Here is a 24,245-nt window from a genome sequence, read left to right as displayed (position 1 = left end):
GACACTTATAAGGCTCATAAAAAAATTCCGCGAGGAAACAAGCGCACTTACACTGATGGCAGTAATTTCCTGCTACTACCGAGGGCTTATTTTCGGAGGAGGAGAGACGCCACTTATATGTGGTCCCGTTACTACGGCGCCATCTCCGAGCTGCGATTAGACTGGCTCTCTCAAAGCGAAGCTCCACCTGTTCGGCGTTAAGAATCGTTATCAGCTACTCCGACCTCGGGCTTCACCGTTCGCCGCCAAAAGCGATGCAGTTGCTTTATCTGCTCTTATCGCCGCCGTCCAGAGCTGGCTATTCACCGGCTGGAGAGAGCATCAGAATCGAGCCCGTTACGCATGCGACAACGTCGCCGTAATTCCACTTCGACGAGCTTCTAGAAACCACCGTACCCTGCTACGGGAAGACCAACGTTGGGAAGACTGCACGGACTGGCGTCGTGTGGCGTCGCGTTTCAGACGTGCAGCTTCGCATCCGTTGTTTATTCAGGCGGACGGTGTTGAATCGGCGCTCGAAACTGCTACTGCCGCTGTTGCTGGCGCTGCTGTTCCCGGGGTATCGCATTGCGTTCTGTTGGCACAAAGCAGATGAGGGCGGCGGCGCTGGTGGTGGCTGACAGCGGATAGCGCGTTGGAGACTTGTGTTGCTGCTGCGACTCGGCGGGCTCTCGCGCTACAGTGTGTTGTGGTTGACGAACTCGTCTCGGCTAGTCCGGGAGCGCACGGACGACCATGAGGCACGTCGGAGTGGGCTGGATACCTCTCGTATTCGGCGTGGTCCTCGCCGTTGGTGCATTGTTGACCTTTGTGTGGGCCATCGCTCGCGGTGATGTCACGCCGTACCTCCCATTTGTCAGGTGGGTGACCAGATGGCAAAGCGAAAACACGTGCGAAGGTGGGAGGAAGGGATACGGTGCGATAGCGAATCGTTCCATCAGCGGTCGAGTGTTTTGATCGACTAGAAGCATACCATGCGTTTGTGTGGGATTAATATCTAATGTGTTTCGAAGAGTCGCGTTGCACAAATATAAACGAAAGTTTCGTCGACTCATGTTCGGCGAAAAACTTGCTTGCAAATTTTAAAAAACAGCCTTAACAGATACTTCGATTTTTTTTTTGTCTGGCAGTAGCTACATGTGACACATTACAGCAGTGCACAAGACATCTACGATCGAGTAATTTGTTGGTTGCGCACCTTTGGAAACACGCAAAATAATGTGTGGTTGTGCTGAATTCTATGCATGCATTTTCGGCCGCTTTCGTGCTTCAGAAAATGCGGCAAAGTTTACGCCCTGGTGTAGCGTAAGTAGTGGAGGGAAATAGCTTCTCTACTGCCATTAGTTATATATGGCACTGCGGTGGTAGGACGTCGCGGTGAAGCCTATCCAGGTTCAGGTCTTAACAACTCTGACACCGTTCAGGCAGGTGCTACCATAGTGCCAAGCAAAGTGTGTTCGAACTTCTGTAAGACGACAAGCTGAGCGAGTTGGTTTTAATTTGCCATACTGTAACAGCGCGAAAGACGACAGACCAAGAAAGGGGCGGCAAGAAAGAGGCGGCCTCGACTCTTTCTTGTTCTGTCTTCTGCGCTGTTGTAGTATGGCGCGTTCGAACTTGACACGGCGCTGTTTCGTCATCGGATCGAGACCCAGGTGAATTGGTGACGGCTCATTGTTTGATACTGATAGCGAGCAGCTCGAGGGACGGGACGACGGAATGCATAATACGTAGAGACAGATAAACTTCGCGCCGGTGTAACAGAACTTCTTGTCCAGACTAAACGCAACAGACAAGTCTGTCGAAAATGCTGTGCCAGCAGGGCATTAGAAGTTGAGCAGTGTTGAGCCCTATATAGCACTTCGCAAGCTGTGACATCGTTGTGTAAGGCTTCGACCTTTCAAATTTACGCACCAGGCATTATTTCTATAAAAGTACGCTTTTGGCAAGTGCTGTTTGCAGCTAACCTTGCTTAGTCGAGGCACCCGTATAATTTCCAGAGGATATTTTCCATATGTTGTATGTTTTGATTTTCTGTTAAGCCTTGTGGCACCACGGCCTGGGGAATTTTGCTTTCAATTCTTTTGCCTATCCCAACATGGTTTTGTCTCTTAGGGGGTCGTTTTGCGGGTAGCAGGGAAAAAAAAAACAAGCGCCCTTCCTTTCGTTTTGTTGGAGACATGGTATGCAAAATACCACGCGTCTCTTTAAAAGGGTTCTAAACAATCGTCAATGCGTTCATTCAGCCCCAGTACTTGCAGTCTTTCTGACGTACAATCAACCGTAACTTTCCGCGCTGACCGTTTATATTACTTTTTCATGGTACGCTGGTAAACTTGCTCTTCTGTTCTCTCTCACAGAGACACTGATCTTAAGGTCGCATTTTTTTTTTTGATAACGCAAGAAAAGTCTACCGACCTATTCTTCAGGACGAAAGCTTTGAAGACAGTACACCGTGAAGTTAGAGCAATTTTTTGAGCATGGTCAGCAATCCTGCCCAACTGTGAAATCGCACTGTGGTGAATGCCTGAGCCTCACATATATTCCCACACAAATCAGAGAACCTACAGCTAGCCTTTAACCGAACATTGCTTGCCATTTCCTGCACTCATTTAAAATCCCCGTCTGGCTCGGTTCTTCTCAAATGTTTTTTTTTTTTTGCCTGCCCGTGGCATCTGCCTAACTAAGGCCTTAGGTTCTTTCAATCGCGTCATGCTAACCTTTGAAGTCGCTTCTGCGGGCACTGTTGGAGAAGCTTTAGTTTTTTTTTTAAAGATCAGGTCACTGCTGCGCTTGCATGATTTATTTGCAATAAGCAGAGTGTGAATAATTTACCCCTCAGAGCTGACTTCAATTTTACAGTGTGATGGCACTGCTCGCGGGACAGTCGTATCTATGACGTTTCACAATGTCCACTGTGAATGGCCGTTCAGCTGATGAGACAGCGAAGGCTTCGAACGGTTTCGGAAGCGAACGGTTTCAAAAGATTTCGAGACTTCGGCTGCGCTCTTAAAGGAGCAGTAAGGGGAAAAGGAGGTTTGCCTTTATCGATAGGGTACTGCGTTGTCATCACAAAAACACCCCTCAACGACAACGGAAGTTTTGTAATCTGGAAAAGACGAAGAAAAAATACATTTTTCGCCATCGCCGACCGATGTCGTAAGTAAACTGCATACCACGAGACAATTTTTTCGTAGTAGATCTCAGAGGCAAGGTTAGAGCTCCAGTCATTACAAAAGGGTGCTCACCGAGTCCTTGCGGTCGTACACGTCACTCGGTTGAATCGATTGGCGGGAAAATTTTTAGATTCAATTTTCTCGGCCGTAAGTGCGCCTTTTGCAACGGACAAGAGTTAATACACCCAGAAGGAAACGGAATCAATTTTTACTAAGAACAGGAAATGAATGGAATTGTCCTTAGTGTCTCTTTAAAGAGCGAAAGAATTTAATAAATTAATTGATAGGTACAATTTTGTGCACCTAGCCCGATTTGTGTTTCGGACGACTGACTCGAAGCCTTAGAGACAGCACAGTTTTTTATCCAACAAATATATTCCTATTTTGCACGCAAACAACTCTCAAAAAATAGGCAAATTGTTTGAGGCTGTATAGAAGTTGAATATTCAAGCCTCTTTTTCCTACTAATCCTATATTCCTACTATATTTAATTGTTACATATTTTAATGCTTTGTCACATACTCAGCGCCTTTATTCATCCCCACCCCAATATACTTGTACTTATTCACTACCGCTAGCATGATCTCCTGTATCTCAGGCTCGCCACCCTCGCCATTAAATGTCATGACTGCAAATTATTCCTTACTAAACTTGAAACCTAATCTGTCTTTCTCTGTACCACAGATGCCCATCAACCTCTGCAAGTCTTCCTTGTTGTCAGCCATTAACACTTTATCATCCGCGTAAATTAGTTCCGGTAGTGACTCTTTAATCCATTCTCCTTGCTTGAAACAAGAAAGGTTTAAGCCTAGTCCGCTCTTCTCTAGTTTGGTCTCTACACCCTTGCAGGTACAACATGAACAACAATGAGACAGCGGACATCCTCGCCTAATCCCATGCTGTATCTCTATATGCTCTGCTACATTTTTTCCCCATTTATGCACTTTGTTACTTTTATAGATATCCTTTAAAACATTAATAGCTCCATCTTCCACATCCAGTGTGTCCAGCATGTCCCACAAATCGTCTTGAATAACGCTGTCGCAGGCCCCTTTGATATCCAGAAATACTAGCCACAGGGGCCTGTGTTCCTTTTCAGCAATCTCGATACTACACTGCGCCAATAGAAACAGATTGTCCTCTAACCTCCTTCGTTTCCGGAACCCATTTTGTAGCTCCCCTATCATCCCCTCGTTCTCCACTCATGCCTGCAGTCTGTCCTTCCTAATCTGCATCACCATCCTGTAAGCCACTGACCTCACTGTTATGGGACGGCAGTTGTTTGTCAGCTTTATCACCCTTTTCGTTATATATATCATGTTCATCCTGCTTAGTCGCCACCCACGGGGGCTTTCCATCCATTATCGTATTGCTCACTATGTTTGTTTATATTTTGTTCCTAATTTCTTTATTTGCATAATCGGAGCGCCATCTGCAAAACGATGCGGCGCCATCCAGTGGCAGAAGCTGAAAGCACATCGTTAGCAAAGCGACTGGAGCGTTCCTTTCCATCAAAGGGCGTAGTGGAGAGAGCGTAAAGTAAATAACACGAAGAACGCTCCTGAGATAATAAAGAAAATGCTGTGTACTCAAAGCAGATAAATGATATTTTACCGAGATGTAACGTGGGGGGATACACTGATAATGGCAGGGTTTCACTGCAAGATGGTATCAGTTTATTTTATGCCGCTTTCAGTGCCAAATTAAAAATGTAAATCCTCGTTTTCTGATATTGCAGTGCCCAATTCATACAATATGAGGCACTATCTTTTCATTTACACCATATTTTCATGACACCTTTTGGTCAGTTAGTCCGTCCCTTTGAACGGTTAATGTAACTAGTTTATGTAATTGATTATTGATGTTTACCTGTGCCAGCAGCAACTGACTTCGATATATTTTTGAGGTTCAGAGTAATGAAGGGCGGGTTTGGTGCTTACGCATGAGCTGTTTAAAACACTTCTTGCTGTAATTAGTTTTTAAGTGTTCTTTGCGCAGGGAGCGTTTATTTTCCAAGTGCACAAGAGGCCGTCCTTCATTCATTCTAGAACTCAAAGGTCTCGTTCTGAAGATGTAGGTATCCGGTTGCTTCAATGGAGAAAAAAAATCATTGTGCTGCGATATGTTCACCCTGAGAAAGCCACACTAATGCCACTATACTCATGGGACAGTGGCGAAGATTGATAAAGAAAAAAAAAAGCAAGAGTATAACAAAGAACACGGGGAACACTTTTCTCTTCCGTATGAAATTCATATTTTAAATCAATAACATAAACTATTATTCTTTGTCACCCGCCGCGGTGGCTGAGTGGTTACGGCGCTGGGCTGCCGGCCCGAAAGACGCGGGTTCGATCCCGGCCGCGGCGGCGGAATTTCTATGAAGGCGAAAATTTTAGGGGCCTGTGTACTGTGCGATGTCAGTGCACGTTAAAGAACCCCAGGTGGTCGAAATTTCCGGAGCCCTTCACTACGGCGTCCCTCATAGCCTGAGTCGCATTATTCTTTGTCGTAGCATTTTCGCAATAAGTTCGAAAGACGTAGCGTTGCATTATCCGGAACCATTTTCAACGCGAAAATTTGACTCTGGAAGCTAAAGCCTCATTATTTTACGTAATGATTGCTGAAATGCAGAAAAACTGACAATTCAAGAAGGTATACGACAAACCTATATTTCAAGCGGAGCGTCAGCGACGCACGTGACAGGCACGCTTTGCTTGGTCAACGGTACCGGGATCTATTGTTGTAGATAAAAACCGAGGTCAGTGCAGCGAACCCTAGCGATGTCGTCAGCAGACAGCTACCTTTGTTTCGGGCCTAACTAGCAACAGCATGACTCACGTCTATCTCCTTGTCACGCTTTTGATAAGAATCTTCCGTTGCTTGCTTAAGTGACTGGTTAACCGTCCGCATTTTCTGAAACTCTACGCAATGCTTTGGTCGCCACTCAAGCGAAAAGCTGCAGGTGGGTCACGAAGAACGCCATAGTGGAGAATTTCGGTCGCCTGAGGCTCTTTAGCGCTGAACGACATCGCTGAGCGCGCGGGTGTTTTTGCATTTAATCTCCATCGAAATGCGGCAGCCACAGTCAGTATTCGATACCGCTGAGTCACTGAGGCACAGCGTCAGGTGCAGTGATGGAAAGAAAAATCCCTCAAAAAAAATCGTATTTAACAAAATTACTCTCAGTGGTTAAATACGAACTACAAAAGCAAAGAGAAAGCGATTGCTCACCTGCTTGAAATGTTTTTCTCATTTTTTTTGTATGTGAAAAGTTGTGTGTAAAATCGGGGATAATTTATCTTTTTCCTGAAGGTTGCGAAATGGCCGTCCAAACCGTTCATTTTATTTTCTACGGGCGTATGTGCTATACATACATCTTTTTTTCTGTGTCAAGTACACTCAGGCTCCCTTACTCATAACAGAATAATCTTGACGGTGCCTTTAATTTATGGATAGCAAGTTCGACTTGACTGAAAAAAAGTTGAAGCATGTAATTAGTGGCTTTTTTTTTCAGTACCTTAAAGGGACACCTGGGAGAACATCAATTATACGTTTTTCCGAAAAAAATCCTGTATGTGATTCTATTAGTAGTGATATTGATTCCGTAGCAAAAGATGCATTTCATGTTCAGTGAATGGCATTCAAAAGTTTCCTTGTCACTGGTTTCAAACCGATGACGTCAGTGATAAAACTGCCTCTGTGATTAGCGACACAAGGCACCAGGGGTGTCGCCTAGCCTCAGAGATCCGCGAAATAAAGCGCTGCCGTTATCGCAGTCTTCTTCTGAAAAGGACCGCTAGCGGCGACACCTGTATTTTTGGTCGTTTGTTGTTTACGAAAGCGCAGTTTTGTAATTAGAGTAGCCTCCTTATCATCAGACGGCTGTAATCTATCGAACAATGAAAACTGCAATTACTTCTTAGCGTACGCTTCAAGTAAAAAGAGGGAGATGGTTGCGAAAGATCAGCTCGAGCTGAAGAAAACTCCAGAACTGGTCTAGCGATCTGGATGTTGCATATTCGATAAACTGGATCAGATGTTTCCGGGGAACCCTCCACTAATTTCTATAAAGGAGGGTTTTTGAAGTAACAGGACGACTTCTGTCGAAAAACCGTCTTAATTCAAAAAGCCTATTTTTAGAAATTGATAGTTGGCTTTCCTGAAACACCTGGCATGCACTACTACACATTTGTTAATCTTTCTTTCAAACTGGAAATGCAGGATTTGTTCAAGCTTGTTCTGTGGACTCTGCACATATGATAATCTTTTTCAATGACTGTCATGTGACCTTTTATCGAGGATAGTTCGAGTGATCTTCGAGGCAGAGATTTTGAAGGCGCTAAATTATTGTATATTCCTTCACAGCGCAGTGCCCCATAACTTAATAAATCTACCTTTCAGTGACGTTCCTTTCTTTACTGACTTGAATAGACATAGTCCTAAAGGCAAATGCTATTGTCAGAACTGCAAATAATGAGATTTTTGTGCCATTACACTAAGATAGTATTGTTACCTTCGGAATAAATTTGTGGAACTCTAGAAATTCCTCTCGTATGCGTTTGTGGACAGGACGCTTTGCGCCCTTTGCTTTAGGATACATGACAGTAATAATAATTGGTTTTTGGGCAAAGGAAATGGCGTTGTATCTGTCTCACATATCGGCTGACACCTGAACCGCGCCGTAAGGGAAGGGATAAAGGAGGGAGTGAAAGAAGAAAGAGGTGCCGTAGTGGAGGGCTCCCGAATAATTTCGACCACCTGGGGATCTTTAAAGTGCACTGACATCGCACAGCACACGGGATGTATGCATGACAGCGTACTCGGAGTTCCAAACAGCGCTTTTCCTTACTGTTCCATATGTTAAGAATTCTTCCAGAGGCCACTCGTCGCCTAAAAGTGATGTTCGTGGGTGGCTGGAAAGCAACGCAGCCTGATGCGCACACTTCACTAAACTCTCCTTTGTTCGTCAGACGAGCAGGATAGTGTGGTGGACAAAGCAGGCTTTCATAAAATTTGAAGTTGACTGTCTTGTCCAAATTTTCGGCCAAAGTTGTGGCCGCGGGCTATAATGCAGTAGTGCACTGTATAATGTCACGGTGTTGGTGACAAGACAGGGACCCGGCAAGAGAGGACTCGCCAGCATGTCCTTCGGTGGGAGAAAACAGCGAACTTCAACTTCCTTCAATCCGCGCGCCAACAGCGTCAACGTCTTTTTCCTTCAGCGCCACCTGGTATTCCTCCCGTCTTAAAAAAACGCGCGCAGATGAGAGCGCGAACACAAGCACACACAAGCACGTATAAGCACACAAGGCTCGAAGTATCTGGGGGGTCACCGTGCAAAATACGGCTTCATGCGTAGAACATGGACGATCTCTGGCGCACCTAAACCTATATTACGCCCTAGTGCAAAGGCTTCGGTGCATTTTAAAGAATCCCAGGTTATAGAAATCGATACGGAGCCCTCCACTACGACTCTCATTTAGCCCATATATTAGTTTGCCACGTAAAAATGCACTTAAGTTATTTCTGTTAATGCCAGGTATTCACTACGTTTGGTTGAGTATGTCTCTTTGCACTGGGTAAAAAGCGCTTTCGAACGGATGTATGATGTACATCTGTCAGAATAATGCTTAGGCCGTTATATTAAGCGGCACAAGCTGGGGCAACCTTTATTTCTTTCCTATTATGCGTACTCACATAGTTTTTGCCAGAATAATGAGGACTCACAGCTGGGGTGTCAGGTCCTCCCCGTTAAGGCCGGGGTCCTCATGCACCACCTCTATCCTTGTAGCGCGTCGGGACACTACGTAGGATGAGCTCGTGACGCCGACATGTGACACCCGTCTGAGATAGGAAAGGGAGGGATCTACCATTCCAAACATATGCGCGTCATTCCCTGAGCTTTCCGCTCGCTTCCTGCTTCCCATGGACGCACTCTGCTGCGGCCTTCGTACCTCGTGCGGTTTAGAGTTTCGGCATCCTCAGTTATTGACCCGCCGCGGTGGCTCAGTGGTTAGGGCGCTCGACTACTGATCCGGAGCTCCCGGGTTCGAACCCGACCGCGGCGGCTGCGTTTTTATGGAGGAAAAACGCTTAGGCGCCCGTGTGCTGTGTGATGTCAGTGCACGTTAAAGATCCCCAGGTGGTCGAAATTATTCCAGAGCCCTCCACTACGGCACCTCTTTCTTCCTTTCTTCTTTCACTCCCTCCTTTATCCCTTCCCTTACGGCACGGTTCAGGTGTCCAACGATATATGAGACAGATACTGCGCCATTTCCTTTCCCCCCAAACCAATTATTATTATTATTATCCTCAGTTATTGCAAGCCGATCGTCCTCTCGGCCATGCTTTTCGGAAGCCCGCCACATAACTACATCGGGGGCGAATGTCGTCAACTGCACGCGTGCCGGTGCTCTGGCGCGCTTCTTGTTCGTGAGTCGTCTACTTTTAGGCGATAGCCTAAGGAGCCCGTTCTGCTTAAAACTCGGCGGCGTCGTCCGCCGTACTGCGTCAAGCCTGTTTCACATGCAAGCGAAAACGCTGGCGATTCCTTTCGCAGCGGCAAAAAAAAACCTGTTTTGAGTCGTCGCGGCGGCTCGAGTGGCCAGAGCGACGAGGTTCCACCAACAAGTTGAAAATGTCGTGGCGCATAGACTGTCTCGAACCCGGTCTCCATTGGATAGCGTGTCTGAGTCTTCGGGCTGAGGAAAGATGGAACTTGAGGTTTGGGAAAACGAAAACAAGCGGGTATAATGGAACTTTGACGAAGCTTATTTACACATGAAGAAAAAGCAAACAGTCAAAAATTGAGCGTTCATGCGTTGAGCGACAGGATGAGCCTTGTCGCCAGGGCCCAGAGCGTCCTTTCTCACTCAGCACGCTCCTTAAATCCCCTAAGGTTCCGCCCCTTCATCAGGCGGTGGCCAACCCAACACGAGGCACATTTCTCCAATATGGGAAAAGTTGCACAGCACTGTGGCAAGCGGCGTCACTCGTTGCAGAGTCGGCCCGTGGGAACGGGCGAGGAGAAATCGAAAGTCTGCTGCTATTTCGCACAGCGGTGCAAGCGTGGTGCAAGCGGCTCGATCTCTGTCTCCGAAAAGACATGTGATGCGCGCGGCGCAGTGGGCCTCAACCACGGAGCAAGACTATGCAGGAGATGAAACTCCTGCGCAGGCGACCAGATAGTCACAATTGTATGCGCCGACGGGGGCGCATGCAGTGGCGGCTCCTTGCGGCGCCTCGTAGAAGCAGCAGGAAAAAAAAATAAAAAATGCAGCGCCCGGGCAGGCGGCTCCGGCGCGCTCTCCGGCGGCGCGCGCTCAAAGCAGACGAGACGGGTGTTTGCTTCAGCGGGCACGCCGTGACGTTGTATTTCAGTAGTTTCTTTCCAGGCCACCAGGCGCCGCCAGCAGGATAGGGGCGCTGCGGGCTTGTGACCTTTTCTGGTCGCCGCAGACGGCGGAGTTCCCACTCCTCCTCTGTGGCCTCAACTGCAGCGACCTCTCTACGGTGTGGCCGGCTCCTGCCGGACAAAGGCTGATTATTGGACGGCGCCGCTCCTTTATTCCTCCGTCGTCTGTCCGTCGTCAGTAGCTGCCCCCAGGCGTTCTTCCCCGGAAACCAGTCAAAGGGAACGTAATTCCCACCGAGCGAAGTGTGGAAAAATTCCGCAGGCTCCTTGCCAGCGAGGCACCCTTCTTTGGGGTCGTCGGCCACTTGACGCCGTCGAAGTTACCGCTGCTGTCGCCGCCGCCGTGGTCACTCTGGTAGCGGGAGTCTGCGCCTTAATCCACTTCGGCTGGTGTGCATCCCGTTCTTAAACGCACCTCCGTCGCCAGACAATGCGTCCGGAAGATGAGCTGCATGCTCCTACGCAGCTCGGCTGACTGAACATGCTAGAATGAGCTCTTTCGCCGCGACGCGCCGCTCATTCGCTTGCATGTGAACCAGCTTTCAGTCGGAAAAGTCCCAGAATTTCTGAAATCAGAATATAGAAAAAGAGAATACCCGGAATATCCGGAAATGTCCGGAAAAGGAAAAATCCGGCTTCTAACCTGCAGGACCTCTGCGGGCCAAGCGCGCACCCATTAGAGGGGCACCTAGCGAGCGCTTTGTGGCGTATATGACTTAGTAACGTGCGTTTGAGATGTGTAGTGATCTATTACTTATTTGAAAAAATTAAACCAACTACTAATATGCTAATTAAGCATCAGAAATTGCGCGGAATGAAAAGGCGCAGTTATGGCGCTTCATTGTACTGAGGCAAATTGTGTGTAAGTGGGGGGGGGGGGGGGGGGTATGCAGAGGCGTAGTATGTCGTGCAGTGTAACCTAGATAGTGACTGGTGGTTGACAATCGTGCGATTGTCGATTGGCAATCGGCGAGAAATTGGAAAGAAAAGGAATAAAAAAGGAAAAGGAGGAGAAGGCACCATCGTGTCTACTCTTAAGGCGAAGCTTAAGCGTCCTCCTAATTTTTGTTTACATACCATGGCGTCAGTGTCTTTTATTTGCTCTTGTTTTGCATTCGAAAGAAACGCACCCAGTGACAATTTTCAGCGGCAGTAGTAGTCATGGACCATGAAAATGAAAGTCGCGTTGTCCACGCCATGCACTCCCATCGAGGCGACGCATTATCGCTAGTGCCGAGCTTCTGCGATAAGGATGACGCCAAGAGAAAAGCGAGATGACAGACATTTTTGGAATGGTGGATCCTCTCATTTTTGTTCGCCGGTGCGTCGCACGTCGGCGCTCTGCGCAACTACGCCTCGCACGAACACCCCGGCCACCACTTGCAAGCGTTGCAAGTCGCACTGAGCGCGACAGTATGCCTCTTGAACTGTTGTCGGGTGTCGCATATGTTTTTTCCCAGCCATTATTTTTGTGTCCGTAGCACCTGATGCTAGTTTTATGAATATTCAGCAACATATGTCAGTGTTTTCTTTAGCCAATACACGCTTGGATGGCGGCGTAGTACAGGCACCTTTTCTTGACCCCATCGATTTTATTTGACGCCTACCTGCCACATATCTAATGAGCGTTTCCGGCCTTTGAGTCAGCGACGAGGTCGATAAGAAAGATTGCAATAGCACCCCAAAAGCTTTATTATCCAGGCCCACAACGCTATCGCGTTAAGCATGCGAAGAGCATCGGTCTGGATAATAAAGCTATTGGGGTGCTATTGCAATCTTTTTCTTATCGGCCCTCGTCACTGACGCGATAGCGTTAAGGCTCCCGGTCTGAAGAAAATCCGGTGGCTTCGCTGGGAGCAAAAAATTCCCGGAGAAGCAACCAGGTGTGTTACCTAGGTCAGGTGACCTTGTGGCATCATTACAACCTGCTCACCGGGTTATGAGCAAACTGACCACCTCGGCAGGTAGCAGTTAAATTAATGATTGGTCGCGAGAGGTTGCTCGGGTAGGGGCAACCTGGGTCGGACAAGACCCACCGGTGGCAGCACCTGCCATAGCAGGGCACTGGCGCATCGCTTAACTGCTGCATCACTGCGCCAGGAGCGATATTACTCCCAGGGATCTATGAATGTGAAGTCGGGAATGATCAATACTTCATACTTGGGCATTAACCCATTAATATTATCGCATCTTATACTTAAGGAGGAGCTTAAGTATCCCCTCCAGTCTTCTTGTGTGCCCTCTGCCTGTTTATAGCGCACCACATTCGAGATGTATGGTATTCGCTGTAATCGAACCTCATTACATTCGTTGCATGCGGGAGGCGCGGGGTTCAATCCCCAATGCCGCCGGGTACCGTCTGGCGTTTGAATGCGTACAAGTTTTCCCCCAACCTGGTGGTTGGCTCATCTTGGGTGAAGTGCTTAGGAGATAGGCCTTTGATCCCAGATTGTGTACACGAAAATAGAGGGTTTTAGAAAAGGGAGACCATATCGATTAGGGGTGTAGGGGAATAGCAGGGCGCATTGCGCGTACGCCGAACAATAACACCCCTCGAGTTATTGTCCTGTGCGTGCTCACTGGCGCCCCGCTATTCCCCTATACCCCTATCCGCCTAATCGATAGGGTATCCCTATTCTAAACTACTTAACCCCTTGTGCTATGGCGCTCTTTGACAACAAAGACACATCATCATCATCAAAGCTCATATATCGGCTCTCTGTTACAGTGAAGCTGGCACCGACCCACCGCAGAGTGGTTTCTTCTCACTTTGCCTCTTTGTGGCTGCCACGTTTGGTGAGCGACTTCAGCTTTTTTTTTAATCAACAAAAGCACGCGTGTCTCTTTGATCCTTAGTCGCTTTTTATTTAGCGTATGCATGGGTCTCTTGCCAATGGTTGTGGTCGCATTATGGCCGCAGCACTGCATTTATGTTCATGTTTTTCGCCCTAGCAACAATATTTTTGTATCTCCATTGCTGCAATCTTGTTGTATTTGTGTTTCTTTTATTCCTGTCCACGATGTCTGTGACGTACTGGTGGGCTGACTCCTGCATCGATTATGTTTGTACGCGTGTTTACTTGCATTCATAAATAAATGAATGAATGAATAAACAAACAAATAAATAAATATTCTCTCTCCTGCGTGGACATGCTTCTTCAACAATGCTTTACCAGTAAATAAATAAAAAAATTGAAGACAGCAGCGTCAACATAAGCCTGGCGCTTCTCTTGTTCTCTTGCAGGTCTCAAGACCATCTTAGTGCGCTTCCAGACTGTCCGCTCGTTCAATGCGAGCTGCAGTAAAAAGATAGACGCCATGAATGGAGCTGCAAGCATTGTCGCGGTCGTCTCCTTCTTGGGAATGGCTATGGTGGCGTCATTTCCGGTAAAACTCGTCATTTCCTTTTCACAAAGGCGCTTATTTTAGACCCTCCAGAACTAACACGGAGTGTTACGTTACAATCAAAGCCTTTTTCACTTTCTGTTTCTCCCTCTTGGTGAGATCAGGTTTCGGAGGGACCGTAGAAAATACTAGCAGATTACCATTTACCTAGAAGGGGTGTGCAAACATTTTACTTCAGTTCAAGTAAAACGCATGAAAAGTGGGTTGGCTTTTAGATACATACCATGGTGGACAGCAGCCAGCAGAAATTCGCTACGGCGACTACTTTGTTGAGTGAAGTTTTGGAAAGTAAACTCGTAAATGCATGGCTTTGCCGATGGTATGGCTGGGATGGCAGTAAGCCTAAGGGTTTACTTTCTGTTGAAGGTGTCTGCAGTATGGTAATTTTTATTCTGATGACTCACCCAGACATACATGTGGTCAGATGCTAATTGAGCTATTCTGTCTTTATAGGTGGCAAACATTCCAACAGTTCACTCCGTTGCGGCGAATGTTCTCTTTTTCGGCATGTTTGGTTACCAGGTAACTTTTTGCATTGTTAATGTGCTTGGTGCAAAAGCGCCTGCAAACTTATTCTATAGACTTGATATGCCTCGCCATACTTGGCCAGTGTCGTATTACCGCGTCGCAGATACGTGTGGCTGAATGGAGTACATTGCTTCGTTTACAGCTATTTTGCGTAAACTGCATCGCGTAATATATTGCCAATGAAGGAATTGGAAGCTGAGTGCAATTTTTTTATGGTCATTTTTCCTGGCATGATGAGCACTTTGGGCAAGCCCTGGGAATTCGATTGTCAAACGTTAAATTGCGCTGTAAATATTGGCATATAGGTAAACATTCTCAGGCTATGTTGAAATGGAGATGTTTTTTATTAATTCTTGTACGAGGTCGGTTTGACAATCACGACAGAATAAACATGCTTTCTGGGGCATCCAAGTGCACTCGCAGTTCAGCCTGTAATAGTGTAAATTGCAGCGGCAGCGGAATATTGGAGTTGCGCTGGCGCTGTTATTTGCACAATATTAACGCAGCGATTTTGAAGTTTTGGTACTTACATGGGCGAGGTGATGCTTCCGCACATTTAAGGAATTTGAGACACTTGACACTGCAGTGACCCTGTATATCCGATGTATACAACAAAAAACGAAGCACCTGGCCGGGTCACAGCCATTCAGGAAGCTCGCGGTTTGTCAGTGCTTGCCATGCATCGGAGAGGTAATAATTTAAAGTCGGAATAGGTGCCTGAGAGTCCTGAGCAATTTGAATCTCGCTTCGAACTGCAGACTTCTAATCGCATTTTATAATTTTGAACTCCTGCAGGGCAATTTCTAGCTTTCCGGCAATATGTAAAACAGGCGGGTGGGGGGGTAGAAGATAGCAAATGCGTTTTTGCTACAGCAAAAGCTTGCCCAGCCTAAAAACACAACAAAAATTTCTGTCGTCACCACAGAGTTTCTGGAATGTTTTTGTCGCACAACAAATTTTCTTTCATGTTTTGACTATGAACTTGTTTGGTTTGGTTTCTGGGGGTTTGACGTCCGAAAGCAGCTCAGGCTATGAGCGACTCCGTAGTGAAGAGCTCCGGAAATTTCGACTACCTGGGGTTCTTTAACGCGCGCACAGGATACACGGGCCTCTAGAATTTCGCCTCCATCGAAATTCGACCGCCGCGGCCGGGATCGAACCCGCGTCTTTTGGGGACAGCCGCAGAGCGCCATAACCACTGAGCCACCGCGGCGGCTAAAAAAAGTGAGCCCCGCTAGCCAGGACACAATAACTTGTAGTAACAACATATATTTTTAGTAACAACAAAACTGTGTGTACAAATACTAAAGAAATATACTACAAAAGTACAGGCTACAGAAAAGTACTACATGGTCCAGAAAAATGCTACAAAACAACAGAAAATTCTGTCGTTACGTGAAAACTACAAAGCATTTTGTCATATTTTTTTGCACGGTTCTGTCGTTTTTTTTCGCCTGGGAGGCCTGTCGTTTTTTTTTTTTGGCTAAGATTTGAAACATGAAATGCTTTTAGCTCCTATCCTCGACAATCTCTGTGGAACATCGTTCCGATATCGCGGCGATATATACATTGAAATCAGTGCCGTAAGGGACGCCGAAACCAGCATGAAGTTTGTCAGGAATGTATTCAGCGGCAGAAATTCATTACCAAGGGTGGGACGGCCAAAATAATTTTTGGAGCAGCTCTTGGAGCAGAAAAATTTGAGTTCTGGTACAAATATGCAGCAGAAAATGTGCGCTTTGGAGCAGTTAAGGAGGAGAAATATAAAAGCTTTGAAGCAGTAATATCAGCATTTTGGATAAACTTAAATCTACACTAAAGAGGAATTTGAACTCGTCTTTTTACCGCGGGAACTCGATCTACACGTTCCAAGCATTCTTAGAAACTCCGAATGATTGTCCTGTGCGGCCGATTTGCCTAATTTAAATCGGATTAAACGTCCGGCTCCCGCTTTTTTTTTTTATCTGAACGCTGGTGGTAGGAGGAGTCAACCAACGCGTGGGATGACTTTCAGCCAGTACCTTGGCGGCTTGCCGCTCTGCTATCGGCGGAGTTATGCGTAAACAAAAGAGTCCACACGTATTTTTATTTCCGTGGGCCTAATTTGCGGCTATGCTGTCTGCGACTGAAACAATTTATTCAGAGAGACCTAAAAAACAAAATAAAAGCGAAAGCGAAGCCGCCACGGGACTGGCTGAAAGGCACTCCACGGGTTGGTTGACTCCTCCTACCTTCAGCGTTTAGTTCAAAAAAAGGCGGGAGCCGGGACGTTTAATCCGATTTAAATTAGGGAAATTGGCAGCACAGGACAATAATTCGAGGTTTCTAAGAACGCGGGAACGTGTAGATCGAGTTCCCGCGGTAAAAAGACTAGGCGCAGATTCCTCTTTAGTGTACCTTTAAGAGGAATAAAGTCTTAAATCTATGGTAAAACAGCAGTTTTCACGTCGCACAATGAGCTTTGCGTGCTTTCGCGATGAGGTTCGAATATGTGCATATCTGGCAAGTGAAAATTCGAAAGACGTGCCATCATCCAGCGGTTGGCGCGGTGCCAACCAACCTCTGCGCTCGCAATATGCAAAACATGTCTTTCACTGTCGCTCTGCACCGCTCAGTACACTTCTGTTCTGGCCGAAGCGTCCCGCACACATTCTCGGCCGGGAAGCTCTACGTGAGGGCAGAGTCCGCTGCCAAGAAAAATGACAGCTTGCCAGCTGGCCAGATCGATGTAGAAGGCATGCAGAAATTAAGCGAGTGCCTCTGAGTCATGACTCATTTTTCTTGGGGTGTGGAAGCATCAGGTTTTTAGTTTCAAATCGAATATTTCGAATATATGGAGATACAAAAATACAGGCAGCTTTAAAAATAAAATAAGTGCTTTTCGCAAAACGCAGTCATGAAAGAAAAACAGATATATGCCTCAAAGGCTTTATTTTGCTCATTATTACTACAATGGTCAAATTGCGCATTAAATTAGAGAAGAGGGATCGAGTAATGGTAGTTATGATGTTTATTTTGCAGTGTAATAACCCGGCAATAATTTGTAGAATAGCATTACTATGTCCAGTGAAACAGTTAATATGACAACACTTCTGTTACACTCAAAACAAAACCATTAAACGCATCAAAGCTACATTAAACTCCCAGAATGCCGGGCACTTCCAAGTAATGCTTACATGACAAAACTCACGGAATTATGAGCTGCTGTTATGCGCTGAATCTTGAAGCACTGTTAGGCGACGCGATATTTCCTTACTGGCGGAGTGACGTCAAAGGATGCAACAAGGCACCTCTAGAAACAAAGAGAGGCAATTAACTTGGGGTTAGAATGCGCGCAAGACCATTGTTCTCACATACACTCCCTCGCGACGGCAGAAGGCAGAGTGCCGGTTGCGGAATGCCACGCCAGACGCGCGTCATTCTCGACGGGACATAAACCGCCTAGCTATGACGTGTCGGACTCGCCGCACCGAATGCCGTCGGAAATCAAAGGCACACAAACGAAAATATATGCACTATGCCACCAGATGCAGCATGCGAGTCACTCTGTACGACGAGATACAATTGCGCGGCATTGGCTCTAAAGCTTTTCTCAACCACATTTCTCAACCACATCCTCTCCCTTCACATGATATGTAAATGCTTCTATTTCACAGATCATGCAGACAGTCATCACGTACTGGATGTACCCAAACTTCAACGGGAAAGTAATCGTCATCGTGAGGACTTTGATCACATGCGGCTCCGGGATTTGCGTTGTCCTGAGTGCGTAATACATTTTGGAATGCACTGTATACGGCCATAAACTAGTGCCGTACGGGGCGTTATGAGTAAATGTTTGGTTGTCTTTTCAGTGGGCGCTCTTGGTTCTGTCGGAAGATCGATCTGGCATGAAAAGGAATACGATCACCCGATCAGAAAAAAGCTTCCTTCAGACGAGGTATGCGTACTTGCCTTAAAATTTTTAGTTCCTAGCTTGAAAAGAGCTTTCATACCTTGTCACATTTCAAATACAGTCACTGCAGTAAGCCTACTGGCGCAGTTAAATATTATTGGCATGTACATTGCAGTACCAAAAAGGGAATCCGCATTTTCCTGAAACTTGTATATCCCCTTAAGCTGAATAGCGTATCATATATGATACGGTTCATTCTTTTTGTCCAATTAATCGAAAATGTTGAGTAATAAAGTCTTGCTTATTTAGCATCACAATGTGCGCTGGCAGCCGTGCCTACAGGAACGCAAGCTTCGAGAATATTTCCCCACTGATTTTTTTTCCAGTGCGCATGGAGCCCCGTGTTGTATGTTTCTTGCAGAAATCTGATACATAAAGAAAAGCTGTTCTGAATTCTAACTGGAGGTAGCACTATAGAAAAATTATTAGGCAATAAAATAGCTCTTTATCATTCTATTACTGCATCTGCTTCGCGGTAATCCTAAAGACTGCGTTATGATTGAAATATTTACTTGCGTATCACATGAGAAGAAATCATACAGTTAAGTACTTATCTACTCTATGGCATTCCGCAATTTGAGGGGTTGAATATAAATTCCGCGCAGTTAAATGACTTTACATACTTCGAAGCATTCTGGGGATTATGTGCCCTTCTTAATTAGTTACTCCTCTTACTCAGATTAATGATAGTACTTCATCACATTTTATGCCAGGACTGGCAGTAACGCCCCATACCAATTTGGCGGATGGTGAAAGCTTGGTTTATGGTTTATGGGGGTTTAACGTCCCAAAGCGACTCACGCTATGAGAGACACCGTAGTGAAGGGCTCCGGATATTTCGACCACCTGGGGTTCTTTAACGTGCAGTGACATTGCACAGTACACGGGCCTCTAGAAATTCGCCTCCATCGAAATTCGACCGCCGCGGCCGGGATCGAACCCGCGTCTTTCGGGCCAGCAGCCGAGCACCATAACCACTCAGCCACCGCGGCGGCTGGATGGTGAAAGCAGTGGTGATAATGTACTTAGTGAGCACGACAAAGACGAAGATTTTTGTAAGTAGGAGGAGCTAGAGAATAAACTTTATTGAATTATTAGCTGTGCAGCTGGCCTCATGTGAGGTTTATCGATGGTCGAAGGTGGCCAGCACTGCCTTCCACTGATGTCTATTTGGACCGGTTATGTGAGGTTCTGTGCTATGTAGATCTCCTTGTTATGTGGTACAGGGTTGGTGTTGACCCGCACCATGGGCATATGTCCCTAAATGCTGTGAAGTGTATCTTGTGTAGTTTATGTAAGTTTACGAAGGTGCCTGTCTGTAGCCTACCTGGCTTTCACTGTGCACGATGTTCTGTACTGCGCGAGAATAGAATATTTCTGTGATCGGTTAACAGCACAATTCAAAGTGGCATTCCCGTTGCTTCATTCTGAACAAGAATACCAGATGATACGAAGTGAGCTGTGCAACAAAGCTTTAAATAGAATCACTTGTCCAGGCAACCAGAAGTATGGCCCCATTGGGGCCACTGATGGCTGTGATGACCGCTCAGACAATCAGACCAGTTACCTTTTCTGTCCCTGCAGTAATGCCAATGCACTGTATGCCGCCCTTTTGTCCCCTCTCAATCTCGTGATTAACGTTTCAGCTTTGCCGAGCAATGCTGCTCTTTTAAGGAAACCAACTAGCATGAATGTATTGGATTGAGAGAGCGCTGCAACAAATGCAGTGGTGTAGAGGCACCACACGTTTTTATAGTCATAATGAAATTACCATTCAGTCATTTGGCATTGCAATTTTAGTTAGTTATGGTCGTTTAAATGCAGTTTTAGGTGTTCGCAAAAAGTATATATCCCACTCTGCATGGTGTTTCATTTATGATAGGGGACAATAATTTGTTAAAGATATCACAACCACACAGTTTTTCTGAAAAACTAAAGTTGGCATGTGTCCTTCTGCCCTAAATGGAGCTCCTATATTTTTTTGATCAAAAATTAAAATTCATGCAGTCAAGAGATATTATATGTGAAAGCTAAAACATTGTCTAAACTGATGCCATAAAAAAGACAAAACTTAAAATTCGTTTGCGCGGTAAGAAACACCCCACGGCTCCTAGACTGGATGGAAAAGTTTTGAAAAAGTTTTCGAAAAGGATGGCAATGTTTTGCAAAACTTCTTTAGCCTTGAAGAGCTCCCAGAGTTGCACTTTAAAAATTATTTTAATGAACATGGACCCTTAGGAAAGAGAAGACGACACGGGCGCTGTCTAGCAAGTGAATTTTATTGGAAAACAACATGAAATATATAAGGTTAAAAACAGGCGAAACAAAAAACAACAAAAAACAAACACATCAAGGATTAGACAGCGGATGGAAGACTCTTATTAAGGAAGGCTATCTCATTTCTCTGTAATGCCACAGATGGTTTCACCGCACACGTGTCAGTGCTCTTAGCGATGCAATAATCCTTACTTGCGCTGTAATAGTCATACCGTTGTCATTGGATTTAACAATCCACTTGAAGTGAACAGTATACCTTCACGTCGCATTTCAGAGAAAAACCTTTCGGACAAAAAGCTCTTCCTATTGAGTAAGCTCATAAAAGCCTTGCTCAGAGAGTTTGTGCAGTTTTTTTGTGTAATCTTCAAGATGAAGAGAGAAAACAGCGAAATAGAAGATGGGATGGTTAACCGCCAGTGTCCAGTTGCCTACTCTGCGCTGTGACAAGTAGGCATTACGCCTCACGGGCTTGTTTTTTATATTTCATATGCTCTGTACTGTGTGTGAACATTATCTGTATACTATCCGAAATTCCCAATGATGAGTGGCCTGTCACAACCTGATAGTTCACATTATGATTATCCAATTATTTCGAGTGTGTTTGTTTTCGGACAGGGTTTCTCGCTGCTCGTGAGCGCGGCTGCATTCGAGTGGCTCCTCGGCCTGTGCCTGGTTCTATTCTTCTTCACCTTCGTCCGGGAGTTCCACAAGGTAACGCTCGAGATCAAGGCCGATGTTCTCGTGGACCACCTGGACGACGAGCCGATATTTCGCAAGTCGCCGTACATGTCCGAGACCACGTACCTCCGCGCCCACGAGACGTGACGTTCACCAGCAACTGCGGTCAAGGTGGCTCGCGAAGAACACTGACCGCCTATTGTACAGTAGGAAGATGGTGTGAGCTGGGTTATGCCGTAAGGATGAGAGTTAACAAGTATATGTACCCTGTTCTCAAAGAGCAAGGACAAAGTTTGTGTCATGACACATTTGAACGCAGACTGGATTGACTGTAAAGAAACTGGCAATGCAGGAAACATTCTGGTAACGGTTACATCATCCTATTCAGACTTAAATCGTGATACGTCATTGTCAAGCCCAGTTGCATGACCAGTACATTTTTCCATGACTCGTGCATCGTGACACAGGTGGTGGCTGTCTTTACTAATTCATGCAAGGAGCATCAATGGCAGTGACCTTACCTTTGCTTCAGGACTTGAGAATGTGAATCAGGACCTGCATTTTAATTACTCAATAATTAATAGTAGTTTTTGACAGAAAAGGTTGTTTTAGCTTTTATTTAGCCGTATAGCCCTACATTTTACCATACAATCTACAGCATCAGCTGTAAGACCTTCATTGCTTAATTAATTTAACTTAATTATTACAATGTAAGCTAACTGAATTCAATTCAGTTCAGCTAAATTCATTGGCCACCAGGTGGCAAAGTGGTGAGAGGGACATCCTTTGTCCACAATTAGGGAAGGTTAGAGGAGAATGTGCAAGAGGGAAGAGAGGGTGGGAGGCGACAAGTGGCCAGTTCAGATTTCACTGATTTGCATAAGCCTTCTTACGCTCTCGTATGGCTGACGATTTAGATTCCACAGCCAAATGCAGAGCTAAATGGCTAAAACAAAGCTATAACAGCTTTCACTGATTAATACGCTAAGCTGGTAAATTTAGCTTTACAAATTTTTTCATTTTGTGAGGGTGCTTTTTCATGTAAAGGACTTGCCATCCAATCATCCAGCACATTGTATACCTGTAAAAATTCAGTGAGCCCTGTCTGAGTTTGTGAGACCGTGACCATCTCCAAGAATGAGCAGCAAAGGAACAAATGTGCTTAAATGTAGTCTCTGGCTTCATACAAATTTTACTGGACCAAGGTAACTCATGTATACCACCTGCAAGTCGTGTGATTTATACTACGGGCAGTTTACCAGCAGCTGGTGTAGATACTTGCTGATGGTTATGTGGAGCACTCCATCATATCACTGTCAAATAATGTGACATCTGGCAATACTACATTTTAGTCAATGAAATTTTAGAATCTGCGCTAGTCAAGTTGCTATGCAGGCTTAAAAACCATACTTTGACACAGTCACAGTTAGCACTCTAGTAGGTGTCACTGTACATGGTACATTTGACTTTGTTGGAGCCTGTGTTTGGGTATTGGAAGGCTGCAGAAACTGGCAAAAGCAGTACAGAAATTGGCCTTGCTGCGAGCATTTAAGAATTATGCAGGTTACCAATAGTAAGGTAATGATGATGCTATGTTTTTTTTGCACATCCGCTTGCCACAAATTGTTGGTAAATGAAATCACAGCTAAATAATTGTTGTCCACAAGCACCTGGAGGTTCTTTTTCATCTTGGTGAAGAAACACCTTTCACTGCTTTTCTGTGGTTGACACGCATTGAGATGGAAATATGAAATTTGGCAGCTTGCTAGAATTTGTGAACACCATTGGCACCTAGGAGCACTTGCTGACATGTGTCATGCATTTCTACTCATTAAGCGAAGCAAGACTAATGCCCGATTTTCAGTAGAAATTGCATGCAAGCAAGAAAAGAAAGGCATTGCTATCAACCATGAGCTTTTTCGACACTTGAAGACTTTTTCGGCGCTTGAAGAATTTCCGCCAGAGTTGTGAACAGGACATTTGAGAACAATGTAAGCAGATAGAAATTAGATAGTTAATATGAATTCAAACTTAACAGCCGTCAAAAAGATGAAGACCTAGTAGAGATGATTTAAGGGCTTGTGTCATCTGGATTTCCTAATCATCGTTCTTTCTGGCACTTAGACTATGGTCACGTAATGTGTTATTACCTTGCGGCTCACAGAGGAATGTCATGCATATAGTCACCGCCGGAAATTTATAGGTAATTATTTCGGTAAGTGGAGAACCTTTCCTCTCTGTTCATGTTGGGGCACTGCAAGTGCCTTTGAATTAGTCACCATTACTTTTCACACTAGAGTTGGCGTCTGGAGAATGAGCTTTGTTTGCAAGTAAAATTCATGTATTGAAGTAACAAGCATGTTACTGTTTTACAAACCCTTTGCGTGCATCATTGGGTTAAGAGCATTCGTCATATTTATGCATGCGACATGCCCTGTATGCATAACATGCACAGTGCGTATTTGATAATTCAAAGCTATTATATAATGACTGTGTACAGTAACCTGACTGTCTTTCAGTGCAACTTTGTGCAAACATCACATAAAATACAATGTTTTAGGGCTTAGTATTACCTTCATTTACCAACTTATTCTACAGAAAATTCAAGCAGCGACACTCTGTTACATAGTCCTGCTAGCCATAGCCTGTTGTTGTATGGATCTTGCTGGACATTCGTGTATGAATCTCTGAACGGTAGGACTCATTTGTGGCCTCTGATTTGTACATCGGAATTTCGTTGACAGTTGCGATATGAATGGGACCTGGGAGATCAGTCATCAATAAATTTTCTTGTTCAAACCAAACCAGTTCT

At 45.4% G+C, this 24,245-nt stretch overlaps 1 protein-coding gene across 1 annotated transcript; it reads left to right on the top strand.

Annotated features, from left to right (window-relative positions):
* The first annotated feature begins 316 nt into the window (after nucleotides 1-316).
* Nucleotides 317-24,237, top strand: LOC144128330 (DNA damage-regulated autophagy modulator protein 1-like). Its single transcript, XM_077661659.1, has 7 exons — nucleotides 317-860; nucleotides 13,319-13,386; nucleotides 13,835-13,977; nucleotides 14,449-14,517; nucleotides 18,180-18,288; nucleotides 18,378-18,463; nucleotides 21,371-24,237. The coding sequence occupies exons 1-7, from the start codon at nucleotides 736-738 to the stop codon at nucleotides 21,578-21,580; spliced, it is 810 nt and encodes a 269-aa protein (XP_077517785.1). The 5' UTR covers nucleotides 317-735; the 3' UTR covers nucleotides 21,581-24,237.
* Nucleotides 24,238-24,245: the final 8 nt, after the last annotated feature.

Source organism: Amblyomma americanum, chromosome 4 (assembly GCF_052857255.1).
Source record: "Amblyomma americanum isolate KBUSLIRL-KWMA chromosome 4, ASM5285725v1, whole genome shotgun sequence".
Taxonomy (NCBI): Eukaryota; Metazoa; Arthropoda; class Arachnida; order Ixodida; family Ixodidae; genus Amblyomma; species Amblyomma americanum.
This window is presented reverse-complemented; position numbering and strand designations above follow the sequence as displayed.

Excerpts from the sequence above, each read along its gene's own strand:
- LOC144128330 (XM_077661659.1), top strand. The coding sequence starts at position 736 with ATGAGGCACGTCGGAGTGGGCTGGATACCTCTCGTATTCGGCGTGGTC. Across the intron at positions 861-13,318 it reads CCGTACCTCCCATTTGTCAG|TGAAGCTGGCACCGACCCAC; the intron begins GTGGGTGACCAG and ends TCTCTGTTACAG. Across the intron at positions 13,978-14,448 it reads CTATGGTGGCGTCATTTCCG|GTGGCAAACATTCCAACAGT; the intron begins GTAAAACTCGTC and ends CTGTCTTTATAG.